The 27162-nt window shown below is 43.1% G+C and overlaps 1 protein-coding gene across 1 annotated transcript in view; it reads right to left on the bottom strand.

Annotated features, from left to right (window-relative positions):
• The window catches only part of LOC117531056 (zinc finger CCHC domain-containing protein 24-like), a 45982-nt gene that overhangs the window by 9912 nt on the left and 8908 nt on the right, over positions 1 to 27162 (bottom strand). Inside the window, exon 2 of the mRNA XM_034194072.1 lies at positions 25677 to 25877. Within this exon, the coding sequence (XP_034049963.1) occupies positions 25677 to 25877 (201 nt within the window). The remainder of the gene's footprint in view (positions 1 to 25676; positions 25878 to 27162) is intronic.

Genomic DNA, 27162 nt, shown 5'->3' with positions numbered 1-27162 from the left:
AAACCCCCACGTGATTCTTATATTTACCTTGACTTCTGTTGCAAACAGCAGGTGATGTCAACAGGTGATTGTAATCACAATTTGGTACAAAAGCAGCATAAACAAAAGGCTGAGTCTTTTAGGAGCAAAGAGGATCTTCAGTTTGTCAACGGATGCGTGGAAAAATTATTAAAATGCTTAAAAACAAAGAAAGAAAGATTGGAAGGGATTTGCATATTTCTCCCTCTACAGTGCATCATATCTCTAAATGATGCATCACACAGTGGAAGCATGTATTGCGGTCTGATGAAACAGCACAATAAAATCTTTTTTTGAAAGATACGGATTCAGTATGCTCTGGACCAAAGACGTTGAAAGGGATTAGAGTGCTGATCGCGCCCTGCACCCCACAATGTAAATGTACAAGTAAATCTACACGTCAAGATGGTGTTTTTAACTATAAGACTTCATCTTATGTCTTCTGAGGGACTTCACTAATATAATTTAGGAAAAGCCTTGGACCCAACATTGATGTAGGTTGATGTAAATTTTGAAGACTGCTCAGGATGTGAATTTCAACAAAATATTTATTGAAATGGGCGGGGGCACCGGCAATCGCAATAAAACTCAAATCAATTTGATTCAGAGAAACAAAATGATCGAGTGAGGCTGAAGGCCAAACGAGATATTCTTGTGATGATCAAAAAAAAAAGTCTCCCTAGGCCATCCACCTCATCATGAGGACCCCTAAGAACCAAACGGTGCTGCCATTTTGAATAAGGGCGCTACCATTTTGAATGGTCACATGTGCCATCTGCCTCATCCGTTATGAGGACCCAGCCGCGGCAATGACACTTCTGGTTTGCTTCCCCGACAGATTGGTATTCGCCTCATCTGCCATGAGGACCCCTAGAACTAAAGGTCCCATCATGTGATCTAAAATAGCGTGGAGGAAGAATTGATTCAGTCACGGAAACAACAACAACAAAGATTTGCACGTAGCCTTCGGCCTCACTCCATGTTTGGTATAAAGTGATTCTCATTAATCAATCACTAATATTTTGCCGATCAATATATGCTTTGGATTGTCCATCTAGGCTTCTTGGTTGTTAAGATGTACAATAAAAAGTGTTTTTCAGACCATGTTTTCCTTGATCTTGGCCTTTGAACTTTGACCAAAATATTTCAAAATCAAGTAATATTTTCACCAAATTTGAAGGAAAAACGTCCACCTGTTTTTGATTGTGTCCAGTGACATTTGGACAAACACACACACACACACACACACACCAACAGCTTGCTTGCCACTTTGCTGAGGTGCAGTGTAAAAAGGACCATCCAGACTGGTATCAGCAATAAGTCAAAAGTCAGAGTCTGTCATAGTATGATGGGGTTTTGTCAGTTCCTTTGGCAAATGATTGTTTTAGGGTTCTTCATATTTACTACATTCTCTAATATAGTTGTCCATCATCTAAAGTAGTAAGGTATGGAATTTGATATTTATTTCACCAAAAAGTAGGCAAAACGCTCACACTGACTACCTTGCCTGTTCGTCATGTACAATTCACGTTACCTTTATTTCTTTGTATTTTATTTCCTTGTGTTATGACGTGGAGGGTATTTATAGCATCACAATATTCCATAATGATTCTATCTCAGGCTGGTCTGACACCTCAGAGGTACGATCTTCACTGTCTGTTACTGACTCATCTCCATCAATGGAGCTATTTTCATCCTCACTCTCGGCATCAAGAATCAGTCTCAGTGCTTGTGCAGCTGTAAATCTTGCTATTCTAGGTCTGTTCTCCAGGCTTCCACACTAAACAGTAAAATATAATGATTAGAGTTGGCAAATTACAATACCATCTGAAGCTATAATGTCGAAAATAAGTGGCCCCGCACAAGTTTGGATTATAGCTGACACACGGATCAGCCGATCCTTGCAAAATTTTATGAGCACATGCAGGGGGAATGGTGCACAAACACACACGCCTGGGTCATAAATGATCCCACTCGGTGGCTTGAGGATTAAATGCAGGAATGGATGTACAGTATATTATTAACAAATGAACTTGTACCATATAAAATATGAAATATCTTGGGTTCATAACATCTGTATGAACCAAAAGTCAATGTAAATGTAAGAATCACTGTTTTTCTTCTTTTTTAATTTATTTGCTTTTTCCATCCATCCCAACTTTTTCTGTTTGTATTTTTATGTATACATAATTACATGAGAATGTAACTGCTGATTTGACGAGGTAATCAGTTGTGGTAATACGACGTTACATGAATGCTTGAAACTGAGACTTCACTTTGGATTTTGCCTCTCATCACCTCTTACTGGAGGAGACTGATGTATTTGGTTTCTTTGGATGGCAGCCAGATCATACATGTCCAGGACAGAACAAGAAGTGATCGCCGCCTCGCTGATAGTCAAGACCGTCGAGTGGAAGTAGTCCAGACTCCAAACTCTGAGCTTTTATGGGGGAGTTGTGTCTTTTTCTTAGAATACAACTTAAATTATTTACAAGTCAGAAAGGGAGTCTAAGTTTTCCCATTAGGAGAGAATTCCCTCCCTCCAGCTGTGTTCCCGAGGGACCACAAAGGGGGCCCCGGCCTGTGGGGGGAACCAATGGGAGAGCCTTTTGTGCTACAGGACAAATACCTCTGGCTCTCAGTCATCTCTCCCAGCTGGTCTCGACGCACCAATCAGGACACAAAGATCTTAGTGGGGAGGAAATAAAACCCAGATGAACTCAGCACTTGTAGAATATGACAGAATCCAAAAGCCATCACACAGAAACCATCCTGACAAGCCTGGTTTAAAAAAGTGCACCTCAGCCGAAAAGTCGGGCAAATCACAAACCAAAATCTGCACCACATAAGACTTCCCATTAAAGTGTGTTTGATTTACAACAAGAACATGGTAGCATGTTGAGTTCAAGATGCCTGATGATGAAAGCATAATTATAGACCAGTTATATCCCAGCAGGAACATATTTTGAAGCCTGCGCTTGCATCATAAAGCACCGCAGGAGGTCAAAGGCCTTGTTCCAAAGAGCATTCACAGGGAGAACACACGGTGTCGTCTTCCTGAGGGAGGAAATGGCAAAGCAAAGTCAACTTCTGGAGCTTTACAGGGCAGCAAAGGGCACGGTACACTCCGGAGTTTCCACTGGTCCACGTCAAAGCTGGACCTCTGACAGCTGAGAGTGGACAAACATGCTGTGGAAAGTTTGTGCTAAACTATAAAAGTTCCCATCCCATGATGCACTGTTTCTTTCTCTTTTTGCTCTGTATGCACCACTCTGCATTTAATCATTAGTGATCGATCTCTGCTCCCCTCCACAGCATGTCTTTTTCCTGGTTCTCTCTCTCAGCCCCAACCAGTCCCAGCAGAAGACTGCCCCTCCCTGAGCCTGGTTCTGCTGGAGGTTTCTTCCTGTTAAAAGGGAGTTTTTCCTTCCCACTGTAGCCAAGTGCTTGCTCACAGGGGGTCGTTTTGACCGTTGGGGTTTTACATAATTATTGTATGGCCTTGCCTTACAATATAAAGCGCCTTGGGGCAACTGTTTGTTGTGATTTGGCGCTATATAAAAAAATTGATTGATTGATTGATAAAAGGGATAAAAAGGGCATTTACCTGCCTTAAGAGCATCAGTACCAGAGTCCAAGATGTCAAACAGATAGTCCTCTGAAAGTTCTACTTTTAAATTCAAACGTTTGTCTTTATACCTTGTAGGTAAAAACTTCAAATCAGTCAGCAAGGTTTCATGGATTAGAGACCAACATGGTGAAAACAGCTGTTTGTGTCACTATTAGTGGGAGAAATTCTACATCTTCCACTTGACTGCTGATGTTAGTTGGTTGATGGTACGATAGCTCTGCGATAGGCTGGCTGCCTGTTCAGTGTGTCCCCTCCCTTTCGCCCAGTTCGGTACTTCAGCATTTCCCATAATCCCCCTGGCGGGCCCCTGCGCTTCCCAGAATGCACCGTGGTGCCAGCAGAGTTCTGCCGTCTCACTGCGAATGTAAACAATGGCAAAGCGAGGATGTGGATTCCTTTAATTTAGCAAGTTCACAGGCAATTATGATGATGATACATTCTCCCAAGTTGAGAGCATTTTCTAGAGGAGGTGTAGCACCTGTGATGGACTTCTGCTGTGCCCCGATGTTGTCTTATTGTCTGTACTTCACAAGATGTGTTTACACTGTGAGTGCTGAGCTCCTGACACCAGAACTCTGCTGAAACTGACCTCTTGCGGCAAGACGGCATGACATTCACAGCTGTCAGACACCAAATGACCGCTGAGATAGGCTCCAGCCCCACATGACCCTGAAGTTAGAATTGTGTTGATTGTATTTCTATTTGTTGTCATAAGGCATACAATTTAAGAAAGACTCAAAGTAACCCTAGCTCAATAAAAAAGTAACTTTTGTAATGATGTCATAAGACAAGAATATCAGAGAATAGATCAGAGCAAACTATCACTGGAAAAATAAAAAAGAAAAGGAAACTCTTTGATGATGAAATGAGATCCTACCACACGCTGAGAAGACTAAAAGCAACCTTTTTATTTCCAGATCACAAAAAATTATGAACATAATCCAATGGGACCATTTTTCGTCTATACATTCTGTCATACTTTTTGAATGATCATATACACAGACAGATGGGGTAAAGGCATAACCTGTTGTGTGTTGGGGGTGTGGCTGGATATTTTGGTGTTCTTTTCTTTTCTTTGCTCTCCAGGTGGCATGAGAACTGATTTGTCTGTGGAGAAGGTGCTGGCTGAAGAATCCTTCACCCTCATCAACATCATGTGCAGCACCTGTGACTGGTGCTCACATGCAACCTTAAAGACCTTCAGCTGAAGCAGATAATTGGATGGCGTTCTGCATTTAAGTCATGTGTGATTCAAGCAGAACTGCCGGGAACTCGACCTTGTGATGTTCGTTTGTGAGACGCTGAGGACCGCGCCTGGGTTTGACACATCGAGCCCGTGAAGCAAGGAAGGGTGAGGGACACATGCTGTCAGCACACATCAAAGGTGATTAAGTGTTTGACTAATTGTTGATAGTAACTTGGTATTTTGTTACGCAGTATACTTGAATTGTGATGAGGATTGTGCAGCTTGCTTATCACTGCTGTGGCATGCGGACAAGTGGTCCTCCACCTGTTGTGAGAAGCTGCTCATTTGCATAAAGCTTAAAATTCAGACCTGCATGTGTTGCTGATAGTGTGTGTCTTTTGAAGGATATTAGTTGTAACTGCTGACTTACCTCACCTCTTCTATGCTTCGCAGAGAGTCGGTTTGTCGTGTCCACCTGGGGGGTGTTTGGCGGTGGTAGTGGGTCCAGGAGCGCCGGGCTTCGATCCTTTTGGGCGCTGGAGAGCGTGCCAGCCTTCACTCCACCAGAAGGACGCTATTTCTGTTTTTACACTTTTTATGCACCAGCGGGTGAAATAAATATATTGTTTTTGGAACCGCTTTTCTGGTTATTTGTAGCGCTGGGTTCCGTCTGACGCAGGTCCGCTCCTCAACCCGCGTCGACACATAACATAACCGCCTTCCCCTTCTATTTTACGGCAGGTAATAAAAGCCAGCAAGCATTCAAATGCTCCCAGCAACGGGGTGGCGCTTCTCAGCTCATAAACTGATAGTCAAAACATAGACCATAAACTAGAATGTGTCTGCATCCATTGGAACTATTTTCTGTGCCAAGTGCCAGTCCCAATTCTGACTTTCATCCCTATCAAATCTTTGTGATATCATAAAGTGGGCTGAGAATAAATTAGAATTTTCAGTCCAAAGAGACTATGTACAGCTATTTCTGTGATACTTTAAACCTGGTTCTTGAACAACCTAGAAAGTGATGACAGCAAAATCTATCTTGCAGAGTTAACGAAAAGGTAAAAGACTTGAGTATGCATTTAAATTCAGTCATCACTTCACTGACCTCAGGATCACTTCACCACAAAATCTCAAAATTAGATTGGAGACCATCCAAGATCAATTCAAACTTATACACCTAATCCTTGTTTTTTAGTCATTAACAGTGTACGCTGTACAATTATTCCACCCTGGCAAAAGAACAGTTCAAAGACATCATTAAAAGCCCAAAGTTACCATGACATTCATGTCTATGATGAGTGTATGTAAACGTCTGACCATCTCCAAGATCAGGTTGTGGAGGCAACAGCTCCAGTAGAGGACCCCAATCTTCCCTTTCCTGGGACACATTCAACACCTCTGACTGGTGGATCCCGAGGCGTTCCCAGGCCAGTGTGGAGATATAATCTCTCCACCTAGTCCTGGGTCTTCCCTGGGGTCTCCTCACAGCTGGACGTGCCTGGAACATCTCCCTAGGGAGGTGTCCAGGGGACATCCTTAACAGATGCCTGAACCACTTCAGCTGACTCCACTCAATGCGAAGGAGCGGCGGCTCTAGATCCTCACGGAGCTCCGAGCTCCTCACGGATGACCGAGCTTCTCACCTTATCTCTGAGGGAGACCCAGCCACCTTCTTGAGGAAGCCCAATTCAACCGCTTGTACTCATGACCTACTTCTTTCGCTCATGACCATAGGTGAGAGTAGGAATGAAGATTAACCAGTAGATCAAGAGCTTTGCTGCACTGATTCTCTGGCCAATCTCACACTCCACTGTCCACTCACTCGTGAACAAGACCCCGAGGTACTTAAACTCCTTCACTTGGGGCAGGACCTCATTCCCTACCCGGAGTAGGCAATCCCTCGGTTTCCTGCTGAGAACCATGGCCTCAGATTTAAATGTGTTGATCCTCATCCCAGCCGCTCCACACTTGGCTACAAACTGACCCAGTGAGTGTTCTAGGTCACAGGTTAATGAAGCCAACAGGACCACAGCATCTGCAAAAAGCAGCGATGAGACTCTGAGCCCACCAAACTGAAGACCCTCCTCCCATTTACTACCCCTGCATATCCTGTCCATGAAAATCACAAACAGGACTGGTGGCAAGGTGCAGCCCTGGCAGAGGCCAACCTCCACCGGAAACGAGGCTGACTTATGACCAAGGACCAAAACACAGCTCTCACTTTGTGAGTACAGAGGTTGGATGCCTCTAAGAAGGGATCCCAGAACTCCATACTCCCATAGCACCTCTCACAGTATTTCCAGGGGAATCCGATCATACGCCTTCTCCAAATCCACAACACACATGTAGACTGGATGGGCAGGATCCTTGTAAGAGTGAAGAGCTGGTCGGTTATTCCACAGCCAGATCAGGTGATACAACCACAAAATCGATCATCAACCTTCGGCCTAGGGTGCTCTGGTACCATGTACATTTATGAGCACCCTTATGTTTAGATCACGGAGGCTGTTCCTCCCAGTCATGCCTCTCCAGGTGTCTCTGTCATTACCCTCATATGTGTTGAAGTCTCCCAGCAGAACATTGGATTCCCCTACTGAAGCCCCATGCAGTAAACAAAAGTCAGAGCCCACCCCCACACACACACACACAACCTGAAGGCACAGGGAGGCGACCCTCTCATCTACTAGGGTAAACTCCCAACACAGCGGCACTCAGCCGGGGCTCATGAGCACCACCACACTCACCCAGTGCCTCACACCCGGGGCAACTCCAGCGAAGAATAGTGTCCAACCCCTATCAAGGAAAGTGGTTCCAGAGCCAAGGCTGTGGGTGGAGGTGAGGCCCACCAGATCTAACGGATAGTGTTCCACCTCCCATATAAGCTCTGGCTCCTTCCCCCACAGCAAGGTGAAATTCCACACCCCCAGAGCTAGCTTCTGCTGCCCGGGTCTGGTCCGGTGAGGCCCTCAACTTTCACTGCCACTCATGGGACAGTGCACCTGACCCCAGTGGGTTCCCCTGCGGGTGGTGAGCCCACAGGGTGGAGATGGAAAGTCCACATTGCCTCTTAGGGCTGAGCCCGGCCTGGCTCCTTGGCAAACCTGAACACCAAGTGTTCGTTGACGGGTCCTTCAACCAGGCCTTGCTGCAGCTGGGGACCCCGGACTTCCTCTAGGCCCGGCCACATTTCCTTTGCCTTGTTGGTCCATGAGTGAGTGAGGTTCATGCAGTCTTTGTGAACCATTTGTAGTCTGGCCCCTCACCTGAGACCAATTTGCCATGATAGACCCTACTAGGAGCATGAAGGCTCCAGACAACACACCTCTCAGGTTCATGGGGACACACAAACCTCTCCACCATGATAAGGTGATGGTTCTCGGGAGGCATGTAAAGCAAATTTGCATTTTATGATAAAAGCACCAAATTTTGCACAGACATTGTATAATATATAATAAGTAAGTAAGTAAAGTAAAGTTAGACCTTATTCATGAGAAGCGCCTTGAGGCAGCTTTGTTGTGTTTTGGGACTACATAAATAAAATACACTGAATTGAACAGAAATTGAATAAAAATTACTGGATATCATGCTAAGCCTTTTTTTTTTTTTTGGCTTTTTTTGTGCTTTTTTAATCAGTGTCGATGGAATAGATTCAGAGTGTAAGAAAACACAGAAACCAACACTTCATTTGTCTTAATGCCATATAATAATAAAGACAGAACATTGTGAATATTAGAGCCCGACCGATATATCGGTATTATCGGCCGATATAAGCCATTTTCAAAGTACTCACTATCGGCCAAAATTTTGCAGATAGAACGCTGATAATTTCTCATAAACAGAACAGTTACTGAAATAATGTTTGTGTTGGCAATGTAAAATGTCCTTGCACCATTTGTCCAGTAGATGGAGCTCTGACGCCATTCAACTGAGAGCTGCTTACACCCCTGCTTAAATGTGTTCATCACCGGCCCCCGTAGTTCGCCGTCACACTGCACTGATCAGCTGACAAAAGCAAGTAAGTAAGTAAGTTTATAAGGATGTTGTTTGTAATAACTTTGCGATTACATTCACCCCACATTTCTCCCGTTTCAGTTCAACTCAGTTTGATTAACTCAGTTTATGTAGTAAGATAAGATGTATTTCACAACTCTTTTTAAGGATATGTATTTGCTAATTTCACAAAGGTTTAATTCTTGATTGCATTTTTTGAACCTGAAAATTCTTCTCTGTGATAAAGTAAATCAATATGAGGACAAAGCTTCAGCTTTTAGCTCATACCTTTTTTGTTAAGGGTTCAAAAAAGAACATTTTATTCATTTAAAAAAATAATATAAATCAGCCGATTTATCAATTATCGGCATTTTTTTCATCCAAATATCATTATCGGCATCGGCCTAAAAAAATCCATATCGGTCGGGCTGTAGTGAATATATTAGATTTAGCTATTTATTATCCTCAGGGGGACAATTAAGTTGTTTTTTAACAATATATCAAACAAAATATGTGCAAAACTTGGTGCTTTTATTATAAAACCACAATTACACTAATACAAAAACTGAGCTTGCCACGACATCTAATGTTTTTAATCTATATATCAAACAATGTGTGTGCAAAATTTGGTGCTTTGGCCATAAAACGCACAGACAGAGTGATATTTTAATCAGATCTGCCTGTGAAAGAAAATGTTGAAGAGGTTTTACAGGCACTCAAAGTCCTTACACTCAGACACAATAACAGATGGGAAGGCAGCGCTCTTTTTGTAAAGCAGACTCCAACAGGTCTCCACGGCCTGAAACCAGATGTGTGGAAATGTTTGAGTGTAAAATAAACAGACACAAAAATCATTTATTATGTGCATTACCATTCGCCCCGTTCCAAACCCATGAGGCCTCCATTTGAAATCAGACCCAGAGTGCACGGGCTGGTTTTGTAGCTGCAGCTGATAAGCTGCAGCAGATCTGTGGGCCTGCTGAGAGGAACAGGAGACTGGCTGCCTCCCTCTGCCATCATCTGGAAACCATCAGGGTAAACAATGGACAACTGCAAAATCCTTCCCACCCCCATCTGTCTCCCTCACTCTCTCTCTCTTCACTTCTGGATCCCCGTGGGACAACAATCTTAGAGAACACAATAACACTAAACCCGTGTGATACCATGCGGTCAGTTAGTCCACACCAGCAACCCCCCCGTGGACTCCCACAGTGAAATTAATTGTGCTGGACCCCCATCAGCATCCTAGAGAAGACCAGCTGTTTGCAAAGGAAAACAAGACATGCACGTTTGGACACACATCCACTGAGTGCATTTGGGGTGCGCCGAACCATGCTGCTACTACCAACCCATTGTGCGATGTAGTCACAACGTAAGGTACAGGGTGAGAAGGGGTTGTACATAATCACCTAATTTAGACCCACATAAGCTGGAACCTGACACACTGGTAGTTATAGGGCTAATCCACAGGACGCCGTTCTACTACGATTGCCCACGATCCAAAAAAGTGCCAAAACGAAATGAAAAGGCTTAATCTGGCTTGCCTCCTAACAGGCTGGCTTTCAAGTGCAAACCTGGCAACTGGCTGGCTTATAAAGTGCAGACCTGGCAACTCGCCCGAAAATAAAAGAAAAGAGTTGCCCCCCCGGCCAAAACCACAACACTGACCCTGCTTCGAATTTTTACCCCGATGGCGCACGATCAAACAAGTATCAAGCTGTAGTTATTATGAATACCCCATTTAAAGATGTTTGAACGTGACTGAACCATTGAGACTACAAAGACTACAAATACCTAGAAGTTACCATGTACTATCAATGATTTCTTAATCGGGATGAAATTTTTGAATACAATTACAGTAGTTCAAAAATTGGATTCCGATTTCAAATCTGGTGCTGATGATGACCATAACTACTACGTATGCCAAGTTTGTTCAATACTGACAAAGATGGATCAAGAAGTTACTATGATGCTTCAAAACATGCTGTTATTCAGGATTAAACGGGAAGGAACAGCGCTCTGTGGCATAGCCCTGTTAGGAGGAGAGGTGAAAGGTTTTCTGGCAAGGAAATGGATCTGGTTATAGAGCGTCAAATTGTGCGAGTAAATCATTTACTGGAGGTGAAGCAGTTGAACATCTCATTCCTCCAACATCTCCTTTTCCTCCATCTCCTGACACCTGATCTCCTCCATATCCTATCAGATGCAAACATACACTGCCAAAAAGGATTTGTTGACATCACTTCATTGTCATCTTATTGCTTTGACTGAGTTTTGCGTTAGGGTACAAGATATCAATATGGTACTTGTATTGGCACCATTAAGTATTAATTTGTTTGTCAACAGAATTATTCAAAAACCTATGGACCCAATTTTCATGAAATTTGGTGGACAAGTGAGGCATGGCCCAAAAAAATAAACCATAAAATTTTGATGTGGGTTCAGGCATAACTATTTTTTTGTTCATTTTTATTTCTGTCAATATTGTGAGACAGCAAATCAAGGGTGGGAGCATGTGCTGATGCGGTGCTTCACCACATCCACGAGACCACAGAACTGCCTTGAGTCTTGGGTAGATGGCAACTGTCAGTTGTCAGCCAGTCCATCCCCACAACTGTAAAATAGCCATGTACTTGCCACAGCCAGGTGACCCATGGGTGACCTCTTGGCCTCTACCAGCCACTGGGGTCCACAACATTCAGGTACCTGCATACTAGATGATGCATAGAGAAATGAATCACATGGCCATAAAGTCATTCCAGGGGTACCCAAGGATCCTCCAAAGAGACCTAGTATCAAAGACATCCAGTCATTGTCTCAGACCACTGATTAGCATTCAAGTCTTTCAACCATACAGTAAGACATGAAGCACCAGCACCCTGAAAATTTGATCCTTTGCTGCTCTCCTGCAAAGATTTCAGTATCACCAAACATCTTTCTATCTCAAAGGTCAAGTATCACTAGATGAGCAGATGAGCGTCACTGCCAAGATAAGTAAAAGTTCAACACTTTCACCACATACAAATACACTAACGGCTGAGTCTAGGAAGTCATTAAAAGCCTATATCTTAGTCTGGATCCAAGACAATAGCAAACCCAAACACTCTGATCGTCACTCCACTTCTCAAGTGCTGCAATCAAGGTATCCACTGATTTTGCAAAGATCATAGCATCGTCTGCAAAGTTAAGGTCAGTAAACCTTTCCTTGCCAACAAAACCCCCTAAGTCACTGGTTTCCACAGCCCGAGCCCAATCCATGCAAGCACTGAAGCCAAGGCTGGTACGCATTTACACTTGAGCAGACTGGGACAATACAGTTGATGTGTCTTGTCCAAGGACAAACATGCACACACACAAAGGTACCTTCAGCAAGACTCAAACCCAGGTCTGCATACTGGGAGCCCAACTCCAATTCCACTGAATTACCTGCTCATGAACCGGATTTAACTGTAATGTATAAAATCATAGGTTGGTACAATTTGTCATAATAACTGACTGGGACTAACTAGTACCCAACTAATTTAATTTTCTTCTCGTCGACCACTCAGGGTAAGCACATGGAAACAACACAACCCAACATGCATTAATTATTCACCCCAACTCTATAGGGCTGTCTGTACATCTATAATCCGTGAATTTTAATAGTTCCCACTTCAGCTGTCTGGGGCTGACAGCCATTGAAATATTAAAAAAAAAAATACAGTACAATGCACAACAGCGAACTGAGGATGTCCTACCAGAAATTCCCACCTCAGGACAGGCCAAGAAACCTATATTTTGTAAACTAGACAAATGAATGTGCCAGTCATCAACCTGTACCACCACTTGGTCATTCCTATTTAATTCACATTGTAGTTCAATGGTTGTTAATGTACCTCCAAATGGCAAAGCTCTGCGTTAACACCCACTAGTCTATGATTAACGCCATAGGTTACCGCATGGGACATGGACATCAGTGTAGACACCCTTATTAAAAACTAAATCTTTCAAACGTGCTATACCCATTTTCTACTATTGTACATTTCTGTCAGAGGCTGAAACTGTGTTGAACTTAAAATATTTCACGAGTCAGAGCATAATGTGCCATTAAATGATGCTGTGATTAAAGTGTGAACAGTACCACGCGTTCCTACACAGACACATTCAGTGGGAACAAGCTAGCCTTTCATCAGCTATGTTGTTTTAATCTGGTCGATTAGTGTTAACCGCTTCCTGTTCACACTGTGTATATCTTTCTGTGTAATTTACCAAATATGTGACTGCAACTAAAGCTGCTTTCACTGTGCCAGATGCTAAACTGTGTCCGTTACACAGATGGAGCGTCTCTACCAACTTCCTGACACGATAAGACCAAACAACAGAGAATAAGATGCTTCCCGGCCAGCGGAATAAATGTCCTGTTTTACACAATGACACTTCCTTTTTTCCAAAACATTTCAGGGTCGAATGACCTAGTAATAGAAACAGTTGTCAAATGATCATGTAATCACAGCCTTTATGCACACATGCTACTTGCACACATGCTAAGCTAATGCCCCTGTGTTACACACATAAATAATTATGATTAGGCACAAACAGCTGGAGGTCAAACAGCTTATGCTTGTGAATATCTTCTATTTGTCACGGTCTTGAGTTTTTAAAAAAAATCCCACTAGACCTCCATACACATTTATCTTATTCAACATAGGCTACCTCCTTTTCCACGCATATGCAGTCAGGGCTTAGCTGAAACTGCTCTCTGGTAGGAGGCTTCCGCCATGTGGCAGCATGTGTTCCATTGACTGAGTTTTGTATTAACAAAACATTAAACCATTTATCCATGTATTAAAGATAGCTATGAGAAATATTATTGGCCTCTAGTGGCTAAAGGAGAAGGAACTGAATAGTGTCATTCCTGCACCCAGCAGTAGAGGTGGGCGATACGGGAATTTTGGTATTGATCCGATACCAAGTAAATATAGGCCCAGTATCGCCAATATTGATACCGATACTTTTTCATATTTAAGCTTCATAGATCCAAAGGATCCAAAAGACCTAGGATAGAATTTCGCCAAAGATTGTACGTGACAACAAAAATCAACATTTTTGTTAAAAAAAAACACTCAACACAACTTAAAACAAAATCTCCTGAGGTAGAGGGCTGACAAACCATAATACAAGGGTGCGCTGCTCCGTGTTGTGTGACACAGAGAGTAGACTTTGATGAATCTGCGTGTGCAGCAGTCAGTGCATGCGGGAGAGAAAAAAGCTTGAGTATCAATCTGTTTACACGAGGATCATTCAATATCAATACCAGCGTTGGTATCAATATTATCGATATTAGGATCGATCCACCCACCTCTACTCAGCAGTGTTTCAGCTCTGACTGGGCATTAAATCTGGTAGATCACCCTTTAGAATAGATGTGACTGATTACATTTTCCATGCACATGCTTTGGTGTTCCCACGACCGATCCCAGATAAGCAGTTGAAGGTGTATATATGCTTTGGTGTTTTAGAATAAACTATTTTTACCAAAGACTATATATATATACTGGACAGAGCCTGCACGACATCAACCATGGGTGTCCTATAGAGACCTGGAAAAGCCAACATGAAGCCCATGTCTGGGCTTCGACATGCTGGCAGTGGCAGGGGCGATGAACTCATTATTGCATAAAGGGGTGAAGCATGGGCAGCCCTGTGTGTGATGAAAGAAACCTGAACACATCCCTCTTCTTAAGTCTGAACTACCTACAATCTGGAAAGTATTCACAGCGCTTCACTTTTTCCACATTTTGTTATAGCCTTATTCCAAAATGGAGTAAATTCATTTTTCCCTCAAAATTATAATCACAACACCCCATAATGACAACATATAAAAAAATACAAAAAAATAGTGTCTTTTTTTTCTTTTTTTAATTTTTGCTAATTTATTGAAAATTTAAAAAAGACATGGAATCACATGAGTATTTACACCCTTTGCTCAACACTTTGCTGATGCACCTTTGGCAGCAATTAGGGTCATTGTCCTGCTGAAAGATGAACCGTCACCCCTGTCTGAGATCAAGAGCACTCTGGAGCTGAATATCTTTTCTGTAATTATTGTATTAGTCACAACAATACCCGCATTCACCACGGTTATCCATCGCATGTTCAGTATTTTGCTCATGAGGACAATAAACCCCAATAATGATCCAAAGACAAAAAAGTATTACAAACAAGACAACTGAAGATTTCTGAACGCCCACCAAGGGTTGACGAGCACTCAAAATAAAAGATATGTGATTCACATCGTGACCTGGATCCGGATTCCACAACACAATGTATCATTGTATACTGATCCAGAATGGTCCGACTGATCAAGATGTAGGAATCTGATATTTAATTCACAAGCTGAAACAAAATAGTGTCTTCCTGACCTTGGTTTTACAACATGATGTTTCTTTCTGCTGCAGAACCTGCATATTGATCCGGATCACTCCCAACAAATCCTGAGCCAGAATCCAGATCCGGATCACCTCCACAATTCAGCAGAGTCTTCCATGCCCTAATATCTGTCTGTGGTGCACATTTGGTAAGTATCCATGAAGTAGTTTTTTTTTTTCCTACGTAATCATTAAAAGCCTATATAAAGTGAAATCTTGATCCAGAATCCAGATCCTGATCACCTCCAAAATTGAATGAAGTCTTCCATGGCCTAATATCTATCTGTGGTGAAAATTGAGTCAAAATCCTTGCAGTAGTTTTGACGTAATCCTGCTAAAAGACAGACAGACAAATAAATAAACACTGATTATTTTATTATGTCCTTGGTGAACATAATTACACTGTCGTGAATACTGATAAGTACTCTATTCGCTTTGGTATCAGATGACTTTTATTCCACACAAACTGCTCAATTTTGAATGTTGTTGCTTGGGGACAGAAAAGAGGGGGACAGTGGGGGGCATAGGGGAGGAGCAGACACTCTCTGCAGGTGACCATGCGATTTTAATTCAAGTTATATTGAATAAAAAAAATGTTTTTTTTTTAAAATGTTTGACAGCAATCATTGTGAGGTCTAAATTCATATTTTTAAGCATTTTCAACTTTATTGTCCAGTTCAAGTCATAAAGTATACAAAAGTAATAATAAGTAATAAGTTGCAATACTCTGATGAAGTAATGAAAAATAGTCACACTGTTTATTACAATTTTAAGTCTAAATCACATTAACAGATTGAGAAAACATATGAGTAACTGATACAAAATTTTGATGTCCATTCTTGTTCATTTTTGTCCTGTAGAAATAATTTTCTCAATTGTTAAAGGCGTTCCTTGTCAGCGTATATTAGCTGATGTCTGTTAAATCTGTCGGAAACTTTTGTGCATGCTCAAAACTTTGAGTGGACATGGGACGCAGAGCTTCCTCAGTGGTTGCACAATTATTTACCGTTTTGTCCTGCGTTTATTCGTTATCTTTCCAGTGGACATCCGATAAACGTCAGTTGTATCCGTGTGTTATGTGTTTGTCTTCTGTTCACATCCAGAAGTGCTGTGCATCTGCATACAGTGGTTGTCCACTCACTTCATTAGAGCCCCAAATCCAACACAGTCTGACAGATTAGGCACTTTTTGCCACCAGGCAAATTATTTTAATCCATTACTAATCGGATTGCTCAATCCATCACAGCGTCACTACACCTTTACCAGCAATCTGGAACTTTTTACATTTCAAAAGTATCCTTCCCAGTGAAATTTGGTGGACAGGTAGACAAGCGTTGATGAACTTTTGTTGCCAATCTGGATCAAGTGGAGATATTGACTTTGAGTGCTGTACCTTGTATGATTCCTTTTATACAGATTTTTCTTTTGATCCTTAACAAAGGACCAATCCTGCTTTTTATAGACTATACGAGGGCTGTCCGTAAAGTATAGGTCCTTTTTATTTTTTTCTAAAACTATATGGATTTCATTCATATGTTTTTACGTCAGACATGCTTGAACCCTCGTGCGCATGCGTGAGTTTTTCCACGCCTGTCGGTGACGTCATTCGCCTGTGAGCACTCCTTGTGGGAGGAGTCGTCCAGCCCCTCGTCGGAATTCCTTTGTCTGAGAAGTTGCTGAGAGACTGGCGTTTTGTTTGATCAAAATTTTTTCTAAACCTGTGAGACACATCGAAGTGGACATGGTTCGAAAAATTAAGCTGGTCTTCAGTGAAAATTTTAACAGCTGATGAGAGATTTTGAGGTGATTCTGTCGCTTTAAGGACTTTTCACGGTGCGAGACGTCGTGCAGTGCTCTCAGGCGGCGTCATCAGCCTGTTTCAAGCTTAAAACCTCCACATTTCAGGCTTTATTGATCCAGGACGTCGTGAGAGAACAGAGAAGTTTCAGAAGAAGTCGGTTTCAGCATTTTATCCGGATATTCCACTGTTAAAGGAGATTTTTTTAATGAAAGACGTGCAGGCGGATTGCAGCGTCGGCTCGCAGCCGCCGCGACGCTCCGCCACAGGAAAAACACCTCTGCTGGAAGCCTTGAGGACAAGTTGGAACATGTCCAGCTGATAAACAATTTCTCATATACTCACTCCACTGAAAGCCATCAAAAGCCGCCTGGATTTTACAAATGGTTATCAACACGGAGGTGTTTTTCAAGTGCCGCCGCGCCGCGTCGGCTGCGTCCCGACGCGCGGACCCGTCCGCACGTCTTTCATTAAAAAAATCTCCTTTAACAGTGGAATATCCGGATAAAATGCTGAAACCGACTTCTTCTGAAACGTCTCTGTTCTCTCACGACGTCCTGGATCAATAAAGCCTGAAATGTGGAGGTTTTAAGCTTGAAACAGGCTGATGACGCTGCCTGAGAGCGCTGCACGACGTCTCGCACCGTGAAAAGTCCTTAAAGCGACAGAATCACCTCAAAATCTCTCATCAGCTGTTAAAATTTTCACTGAAAACCAGCTTAATTTTTCGAACCGTGTCCACTTCGATGTGTCTCACAGGTTTAGAAAAAATTTGATCAAACAAAGCGCCAGTCTCTCAGCAACTTCTCAGACAAAGGAATTCCGACGAGGGGCTGGACGACTCCTCCCACAAGGAGTGCTCACAGGCGAATGACGTCACCGACAGGCATGGAAAAACTCACGCATGCGCACGAGGGTTCAAGCATGTCTGACGTAAAAACATATGAATGAAATCCATATAGTTTTTGAAAAAAATAAAAAGGACCTATACTTTACGGACAGCCCTCGTATATATTTAAGATTATAAATGCATATATAAGTGCAAACAGTGTTAACTTGTCCTTTTGCTGTAGTTTCTTCCTTCCTCCATTTTGCTTGAAACTGAAAAGTCCCCACTGAAAGCATTTCCCCACTCTGTATTTGTGCTCCACCGCAGTTGTTTGATGTGTTCATTAGCTCTGAGCAGATGACAGTTTGCTGGAGGAGGACTATCTCACTAACATTCCCAGGTTTCCTCTATCTTGTTCATCCTCCCCAGCAGCCAAAACAACACACAGTGTAGATAAGCGGTTTATCAGCAGCAAAAACAAAAGGACCAATGCGAGGGGAATCAGAGATTCCACTCTCAGTAACACTGTGTACTGTATTTCCATTATTCATGTGTTTCACAGTGCCATCACAGTGATAACAGATTATTTTTCTCAGGTGACAAACACTTCTTCATTTCGACTGTGGTTTCTGGTACAAACCCTCTATGCCCCAGACGGTGATGTGGAACAGTAAACCCATGTCAGGGAAATAAAACTGTTTTAGCGTCTTAATTATTACTTTAAATTTGATTTTTAGGCATCTTTAATGGGGCAGCATGGTGGCTTAGTGGTTAGCACTGTTGCTTCACAGCAAGAAGGCCATGGGTTTGATTCCCACCTGTGGCCTTTCTGTGTGGAGTTTGTATGTTCTCCCTGTGTTTTTGTGGGTTTCCTCCGGGTGCTCCGGCTTTGTCCTACATCTAAAGACATGCAGGTTAGGTGGATTGGAAACTTTAAATTGTCCGTAGGTGTGTGTGCGGACAATTTAAAATGTCTATATGTGGCCCTGCAACAGATTGTCATCCTGTCCAGGGTGTACCCTGCCTCACACCCTGTGACTGATGGGATAGGCTCCAGCTCTCCGTGACCCTTAATTGGAATAAGCACATATAGAAGATGGATGGATGGATGGATGGATGGATGGATGGATGGATGGATGGATGGATGGATGGATGGATGGATGGATGGATGGATGGATGGATGGATGGACATCTTTAAAGGCTTTGACATATGGATTTACTCCAAATTATTTCATTGTCTGAACATGGACTGTGTGAGATGTTGTGGATGTGGAGAAGAACACAGAATATTAATTTAACGTAGATTATGTTAACATGCTGGGAGATTTAAATTCTCAGTCAATTTGTAGTAAATCTGTGCCTTGTGCAAAAATGTGCATAGCGTCTCTCTCCCGCAAATAATCTGAATATTACGTTTGGTGTCTCGGCAATCTATGGATAAACTACAGTTTTAGTTTAATTTTATTTCTTTATTTATTTGAAAACCTAAATCCAGTTGCCCCAGGCTTCATCCTCCAAGAGATCAGAGTTAATGAATCCTTTAATAAGCCAGTAATCCTTTAATTTGCCCTGGCTTCCTTGATACTACAGTGCAGTGTGCCTGTGCTCTCCAGTTTAAAGGGAAGGACAGATGCCACTGTGATTGATTGATGTCACATATTCAACCTACGAAAATGCTCAAAACCTGTGAACACAGTAATCCCAAACCTTTTTCACATCAGCCTTTGCAACAGTATTCAAGATAGGTCCAATCTGAAAGCATGTACTGGCGCCATGTGTCGCTGCATCCATCACACCATGGAACCACCTGGATGGCAATCACCCAGGCACACAACTGGCCCTACCTCTCAAAAGTATTGATCTCTCGAAACCATCTATTTGCCATAGCCAGGTGATATATGGGCGTTCCCTTGGCATTGTCCAGTTGTTGGAGTTCTCATTACTGAGGCGCCTATGTGGTGGATCACACAAACACACCACATGTCTAAATTGTCATAGCTGATGCTCCCTCATCATACAAGTGATTATTTTCTAAAGTGATTCTTCTCTCTCCGAGGTAACCATTTGTTTGACCCATAATCTGCCGAAACCTGGTACCAAAGACATCCAGTTGTCACCTTTGGTTGCTAGTTAGCATCCAAGTCTCACAACCATGCAGTAATGCTGCATTTACACATAACGACAACAAGTCACAAATGCCACGATCACGAATGTGATGATTTGAGGCAGAGGCATCAGGTGTCATCAGGAATGATTAATGGCATGTGTTGCTGGTGAATTATCAGGAACCTTATGCATGGTCAAGAATAATGTTCCACGCTGTTATTGCGCATAACAGCGCATTGTTACGTTCTGTCGCACTGTGAATGAAGCGAATTGTCCACACACACCCCCATATTCATCCATCAGCTGCTGAACAATTCAGATAGCTCCAGTTTGCTCCTCAAAATCCACATCAGAACTTTGTGATTGCATGCTTAGTTGGGCTCTGTGTCATGGAGTGGCATAGAGAGGAGGAGGAGACTGTGAGAGCCAGATGTGTGGCTCCACGCGGCTCTTGTCTCGCGCGTTTTCCCAAACATCAGGTACAGCAGCAGCAGGTGGAACACCTGCCCTACCGCGCTGAGGAGCATTGGAATGAAACGTTTAGCCGACTTGGCATCACTGTCCTTCTTCACCATACTGCGGACATGAAACTGAATGCGGTGCAGCAGGGTTTAATTGTGCGCACGTCAGAGAAGAACGCTGTAACGCTCTATTAAGGATCACCACTAATCAAGATGGATGAACACGCTCTGTTACGACATGAGGTGAAATAAGGGTAGTGCGTGACATTCGTGAAAGATTTTTTGACAGTCAAAAACATGCTCCACGAAAATCACAAATATCACGCACCAACACGCACTATTAAGAAACCTATTGAGGTGCCTTGTCACATTAAGAATGTCAGGAATGTGCCAAGAATGACACAAATATTACATTCGTAACGCGTCCTGCCTATGTGTAAACGTACCATAAGACAGGAAGCACCAGGACCCTAAAGACATGGACCTGCAAAGATATTGGCATCGCCAAACACCCCTATCCTCGAGACTCTGTAAGCTCTTCTGAGGCGTCTCTCAATCTGAAAGGCCAAGGATTACAGAAACATGAATATTACTGTACTTTCATTGCATACAGATACCAATATTCCCTTTGTCCTAACTAGCAAACACACTCAGACACACCCCAAATGATCTTGCACCTTCAGCGCAAGTCCGATGAGCATCTACTGTTAAACCAAGAGCCAAAAAGTGTTCCCCTAATGACATACATCTTCATGTTGTCTGTATCTTTCAAGCCGTTTTGAATGCAGATGTCGCTGCACGCCTGCTGACAGTCCCTTTAAATATGACTGCATGGAGAGATACAAGGATGACCACAGTCAAGCGGAGCCAAACGAACAATGTGGCCCGACTTCCTGACCTTCAGCTCTCGGGCCCCTGTGGAGAAACAATGCACTCCTTATTTAGCCCAAGCCCTTCCCATCATGCCCTGTGTACTGTCAGCACACTCTCACTTGGCTCTTCTCTTTCCAGTGTCGAATTGGCAAAAGGTCACTCAAATGTTGAGTTCTCAGGTTCAGATGCATCTAAGCAGCAACGCATTTTGATGAAACAGAGAATTTCGGAGCAAAATAGGCCACACGACTTCTGAATCCCACTGCAGACTGAACACAGGAATTTAATGTTCAGCTGGATTTTTTTGTGTTCCCCAAACACAGAGTCAAAAATCTGCAGTGTGCACATCTCACCGAAAAATACTACAGATTCCAGCCAACAAGAACAAAAAGTAATTTGTTCTTTTGAACATTCTGCCTTCAGCTGAACAGGCCTTTGTCATGACATAGTTTTGGCAGTCGCTGCTTTGGGTCAGAACTATTAACAACACATGACAAAATCTGACATCATCACTGAGCAACGGCGGAGTGGAACACTTTCCAGATTGTCTACAAGCAAAAAGGGAATGGCTGAAAAGGCAGTTGTAGATATGTGAAAGTAGTCCTCAGACATCATCTCTGAGTGAAGCGAGGAACTGTGCCACGCTGTTAATCACGGCTAAGCAGACCACTGTAACAGTTGATTAGTTCATCCAGTTCGCCTTGTTCTTTTGGTCATTACCCAAAGTTCATAACCATGGGTAAGTGTAAATCGACTGGTAAATTGAGAGCCTTCCCTTTTAGCTCAGGTATTTCTTCATTGCGATGGTCTGATACAGTATCCACAGGACTTTAGATGCAGCCCAGATCCATCTCTTGTATCAATCTCAGGCACTATTTTACCCCAACTCCTGAATAAAACTTGGAACTCCTCCACTTTCGGGTAATAGCGCTCCCCTGACCCAGAGGGGACAATCCACCCTTTTCCGACAGGGGACCACGGTCTCATATGTGGAGGTGCTGATCCTCATCCCAGTCACTTCACACGTGATGTCAAACCTGTCAAGTGCACACTGTAGGTCAGTGACTGATGAAGCCAACAGAATCACATCATTCGCAAAAGCAGAGTTGCAATTCTGACTGATGACAAGGGGCAGCCCAGGTGGAATCCAACACTCACTGGAAACAGGTCTGCTGCAATGCTGAAAATATGCACATATCTCCTACAGACTGGATCACATGCCGCAGTAGTCCCGGTACGTCTTACTCCCACAGTCACCCCCACAGGGAACTTGGTTGTATGACTTTTCCAAGTAACACATACTGTATAAACTGGTTGGGCACACACACAGACTCCTAACATCTGTGCAATATTTCTGTGTAGGCTCTCAGTTGTCCAGGTGGGTTCCATAGTAGAGAAGCTTGAATCTTCGACTGGACTGGGTTGCTTGACGCGAGGACGTTTCACTTCAAATCGCAGAAGCTTCCTCAGCTAAAATTCTTGCTCTGGTAGTCTGACTTCTGTCTTGACTCTTGTAGAGAAGAAAATCAAAAGAAAAAGAAAAAGAAAATCTTTTCTTCTCTACAAGAGTCAAGACAGAAGTCAGACTACCAGAGCAAGAATTTTAGCTGAGGAAGCTTCTGCGATTTGAAGTGAAACGTCCTCGCGTCAAGCAACCCAGTCCAGTCGAAGATTCAAGCTTCTCTACTATCTGTGCAATGCAAATTTGCCCATCTGATTTTACAAAAACATTTCAAGCGATTCATTATGAATAAGGTTCATATAATCTCTACCACTAGGAGAGGAGCAGTACAAAGTTTTAATTAATATCATTAATTTTTTTTATTTGATTGCCCATTCTCAGCACGGTGGCTTAGTGGTTAACACTGTTGCCTCACTGCAAAAAGGTCATAGGAATGATTCCCACCTGTGGCATTTCTGTGTTGAGTTTGCATGTTCTCCCTGTATTTGCGTGGGTTCAGGCCCCCTGAATTTGATCAAATTACACTAAAACAGAGTGAAACAGTTTGAATTAGCGAACCATGAAAACATCGTGCCGACGGGCAGGCGTGTACGATCCTGCTGCAAAAGTTTCCTGCACACTCATGCATGAACACAGTGCGAGCAACTGGAGCATGTGTAACCACATCACGCCGCTGCTGTGCAATAAATAAAAAAATAAAAACCAGCTGGTACCTGTGAAACCACATTGCGCCGCTGCAACGAAAACAACAACAAACAAAAGAAAAAAATACATACCATCCACGGGATTCAAACCTGCACTTTACTGATTGCAAGCGCCAAACCTTACCACTGCACTACCATCACTAGCCTGTAAACAGTGCACGAAAATGACTGAAATCAATAATGGATGTATTTTAAAAAAATAAAATAAAACCACACACCATAAAAAACCCTCTTACCAAGTATGAACCATCTGTTCCTCTGTAGATGTCCCATGGTCACAGATGTACAGTCATAAAATGACATTAATGAAACAGTGCGCTGTTATCATGTCTACATCTACTGATCCCGTGTGTCCAGCTGGACCTGCGCACATGTCCATATGGAACAGAGCTCACATGGGTGACGTGACAGTCAGATCACCCGCTGTGTGTTATGATCTGACAATCCATTGTCACCTGGGGCAGCCTGTCAATGTGCGCACCATGCGCACGCTTGCCGCAGCCCATTGCAATAGCAATATACATTTTTATGTATGTCCACGTAAAGACAGCAAGCAAACACACGCACATCACAGTGGACAGTTGAAAGTTCATGTCCATCCAAACACGCTACGTGTTTCCCAGCCGTGATGGCCAGAACCAGAGATCCTATAGCAGATGCTGTGGGCGAACACACCCCCTGTCAGTTCATATCAGCAGCTCATGTAAATGCCCCCCCCCCATGGCACCACATATTTACGGATGGGGGGACTGCAACACACGCGCAATTCACATGCACCGCACGTGTGTGTGGGGGGAGCCGACACTCTGGCACCTCACATGTGTGTTGCTGTTTTGCAAAGCCACACTCGTGGGGCACTTAGACAAATTTCACATCCAGCTCGACAGTGATTGTTTTCGTGATGATAGTGTGAATGGTCACACATTTTCTAAGTGCCACACGAGTGGTGTTAGATGTTCGTGCGTGTCACCTGGAATTTGGCTGACACCTGCCGCGAGAGCATTCGATGGACTTGCACAGTGCACACTCTGTCTTTCAGCTGCTGGTGTGCGCAAATAGTTGTAGCAACAGGTGTACAAGGCATTCAAGGCAGCTACGAATTTACATGTTTTGCATATGATTCCTGCTTCATGCGCACTTTGTGTGCACTTTGACCAAATTTGCACTATGTGTGAAGGGGCCCTTCCCTCCGGGTGCTCCAGCTTCCTCCCACATCCAAAGACATGCAGGTGAAGTGGACTGGAAACTTTAAATTGTCCGTAAGTGTGTGTGAGTGTGAATGTGTTTGTCTGTCTATATGTGTCCCTGGGACAGACTGGCGTCCTGTCCAGGGTGTACAACACATCATGCCCTATGACTGCTTGGATAGGCTCCAGCTCCCCATGACCCATAACTGTAGCAAGCAGGAAGAGAAGATGGATGGATGGATGGATGGATGGATGGATGGATGGATGGATGGATGGATGGATGGATGGATGGATGGATGGATGGATGGATGGATCATTCTATTTCAAGTCAGGTTGCTTAAGCTTACTGGCAGAAAATAGCCAAAAATGGTGTTAAAGAGTAAATTAAATTTACTGATTGATTAAATCCCATCTTCATTTGCAGAATTATCAAACAATCTCCGGGTTTAATTGTATTAAGTTGCACAATATCTATCAGTATGCTTCATAAAATAAAGTGGTTAGGTTTTGTATTTTTTTTGCTACCTTGTTTTCTCGAACTGCACCGCTAGAACATCCTGTGCATCAGTCATTTGATTTTTTTTTCCCGTGACACCTCACAAATGTCAGACGTTTCCCTCTGAACGTGATCAATGGGAGCCCACAGCTGCACATAAGGCAGCTGCAATATTTCTTTGGTGTTTGACGTCCCACAGAAAACCTATCATGTTTCATTAAGGCTGGCTCAGTCATCCAATCTGGCATCTGCTGCTCGTTACCAGCCTGCGGTGGTACGACTAACCCAAATAGCTGAAATGTCTAAAAAAAAAAAACACATTCTAACATGGATTTTATAGTTTTTAAAACAAAATCAACATTCCACTTTGGGCACATGAATTTGCTGCGACAGCCGCTTGTGCGTTCTTCAAACACTTTGGCACAAGTGTTCCAGATCAAATGGCAGCATAGTGCACAGCTTTTTCAGATTAGACCTCCGCTAGCACACGCTTGTGTGTGACTGACAGAAAGCACTGATTCATACCTGAGGGCAGTCTTTGATGTAATGACCTTTGTTGAAGCAGAGATGGCACAGGTAGTTGGGCGGCGGCTTCTTGCTGGCTTTGCGAGCGTCGGATGATAGGGACAGGTCCGAGAAGTGGTCCGTCAGAGAGTTGAGGCCGTCCACAATATTGCAGAGGGACCCATATGGTGAGGAACTCTTGCAGAAAGCACCGGTCAAGGCCTGTTGGAGACACACGCAACAGAAACACAAAAGAAAGAGTGTTTGAACTCGTGTCAGTCCATCACACTGACTGATTCTCCTGTTTGGTTTTCTGTGCAAGGAAAGACAGAAGCCGACTTTATTTCATTTCTGCAGATGTGCTGCATTAGTGGGTGAGCTAATAGTGTCCATTTCCCCAAAAGAACAAAATGCCTTTGTGGTGCATTCCTTCAATGGTCCTATGGGTGCAGGACAATCAGCGTCTGTGTGCTTGTGGAGGAGACGGGTGCTACGGCACCGCAGGACATGAAGAATGAAGAACAGCCAGCAGACACGAGCTGTTTACTCTCCAACCATCACAGAAAGAAAACTGTGGTCAGACACATACAGCAGTGAACAACATCAGCATGAGGCACTCAATACTGATACTTGATACTCTATACCATGTTTTGATACCACAGGGATCATCTATCTATCTATCTATCTATCTATCTATCTATCTATCTATCTATCTATCTATCTATCTATCTATCTATCTATCTATCTATCTATCTATCTATCTATCTAGCTATCTAGCTAGCTAGCTAGCTATCATAGTCATTCAATCAATATTACTCAGTGTTCTAGTTTTACTACTGCAGTGCAGCACATAGTGTAATTGATAAAGATGCCTATAAATACAACCCCAATTCCAATGAAGTTGGGACGTTGTGTAAAATGTAAATAAAAACAGAATACAATGATTTGAAAATCCTCTTCAACTTCAACAAAAAAAAAATGAGGTGGGCTTCATAGATAATTGGCAAAGCTTCTGGGAAAACCTGGTCTTGTTAGGAGAGATGGCATCCATCCCACTTTGGATGGAGCAGCTCTCATTTCTAGAAATCTGGCCAATTTTCTTAAATCCTCCAAACCATGACTATCCAGGGTTGGGACCAGGAAGCAGAGTTGTAGTCTTACACACCTCTCTGCAGCTTCTCTCCCCCTGCCATCCCCTCGTTACCCCAGCCCCGTAGAGACGGTGCCTGCTCCCAGACCACCAATAACCAGTAAAAATCTATTTAAGCATAAAAATTCAAAAAGAAAAAATAATATAGCACCTTCAACTGCACCACAGACTAAAACAGTTAAATGTGGCCTATTAAACATTAGGTCTCTCTCTTCTAAGTCCCTGTTGGTAAATGATATAATAATTGATCAACATATTGATTTATTCTGCCTTACAGAAACCTGGTTACAGCAGGATGAATATGTTAGTTTAAATGAGTCAACACCCCCGAGTCACACTAACTGTCAGAATGCTCGT

The sequence above is a fragment of the Thalassophryne amazonica genome, chromosome 18 (assembly GCF_902500255.1).
Source record: "Thalassophryne amazonica chromosome 18, fThaAma1.1, whole genome shotgun sequence".
NCBI lineage: Eukaryota > Metazoa > Chordata > Actinopteri > Batrachoidiformes > Batrachoididae > Thalassophryne > Thalassophryne amazonica.
The sequence above is the reverse complement of the archived record's forward strand: the minus strand, read 5'-3'. Positions and strand labels throughout refer to the sequence as shown.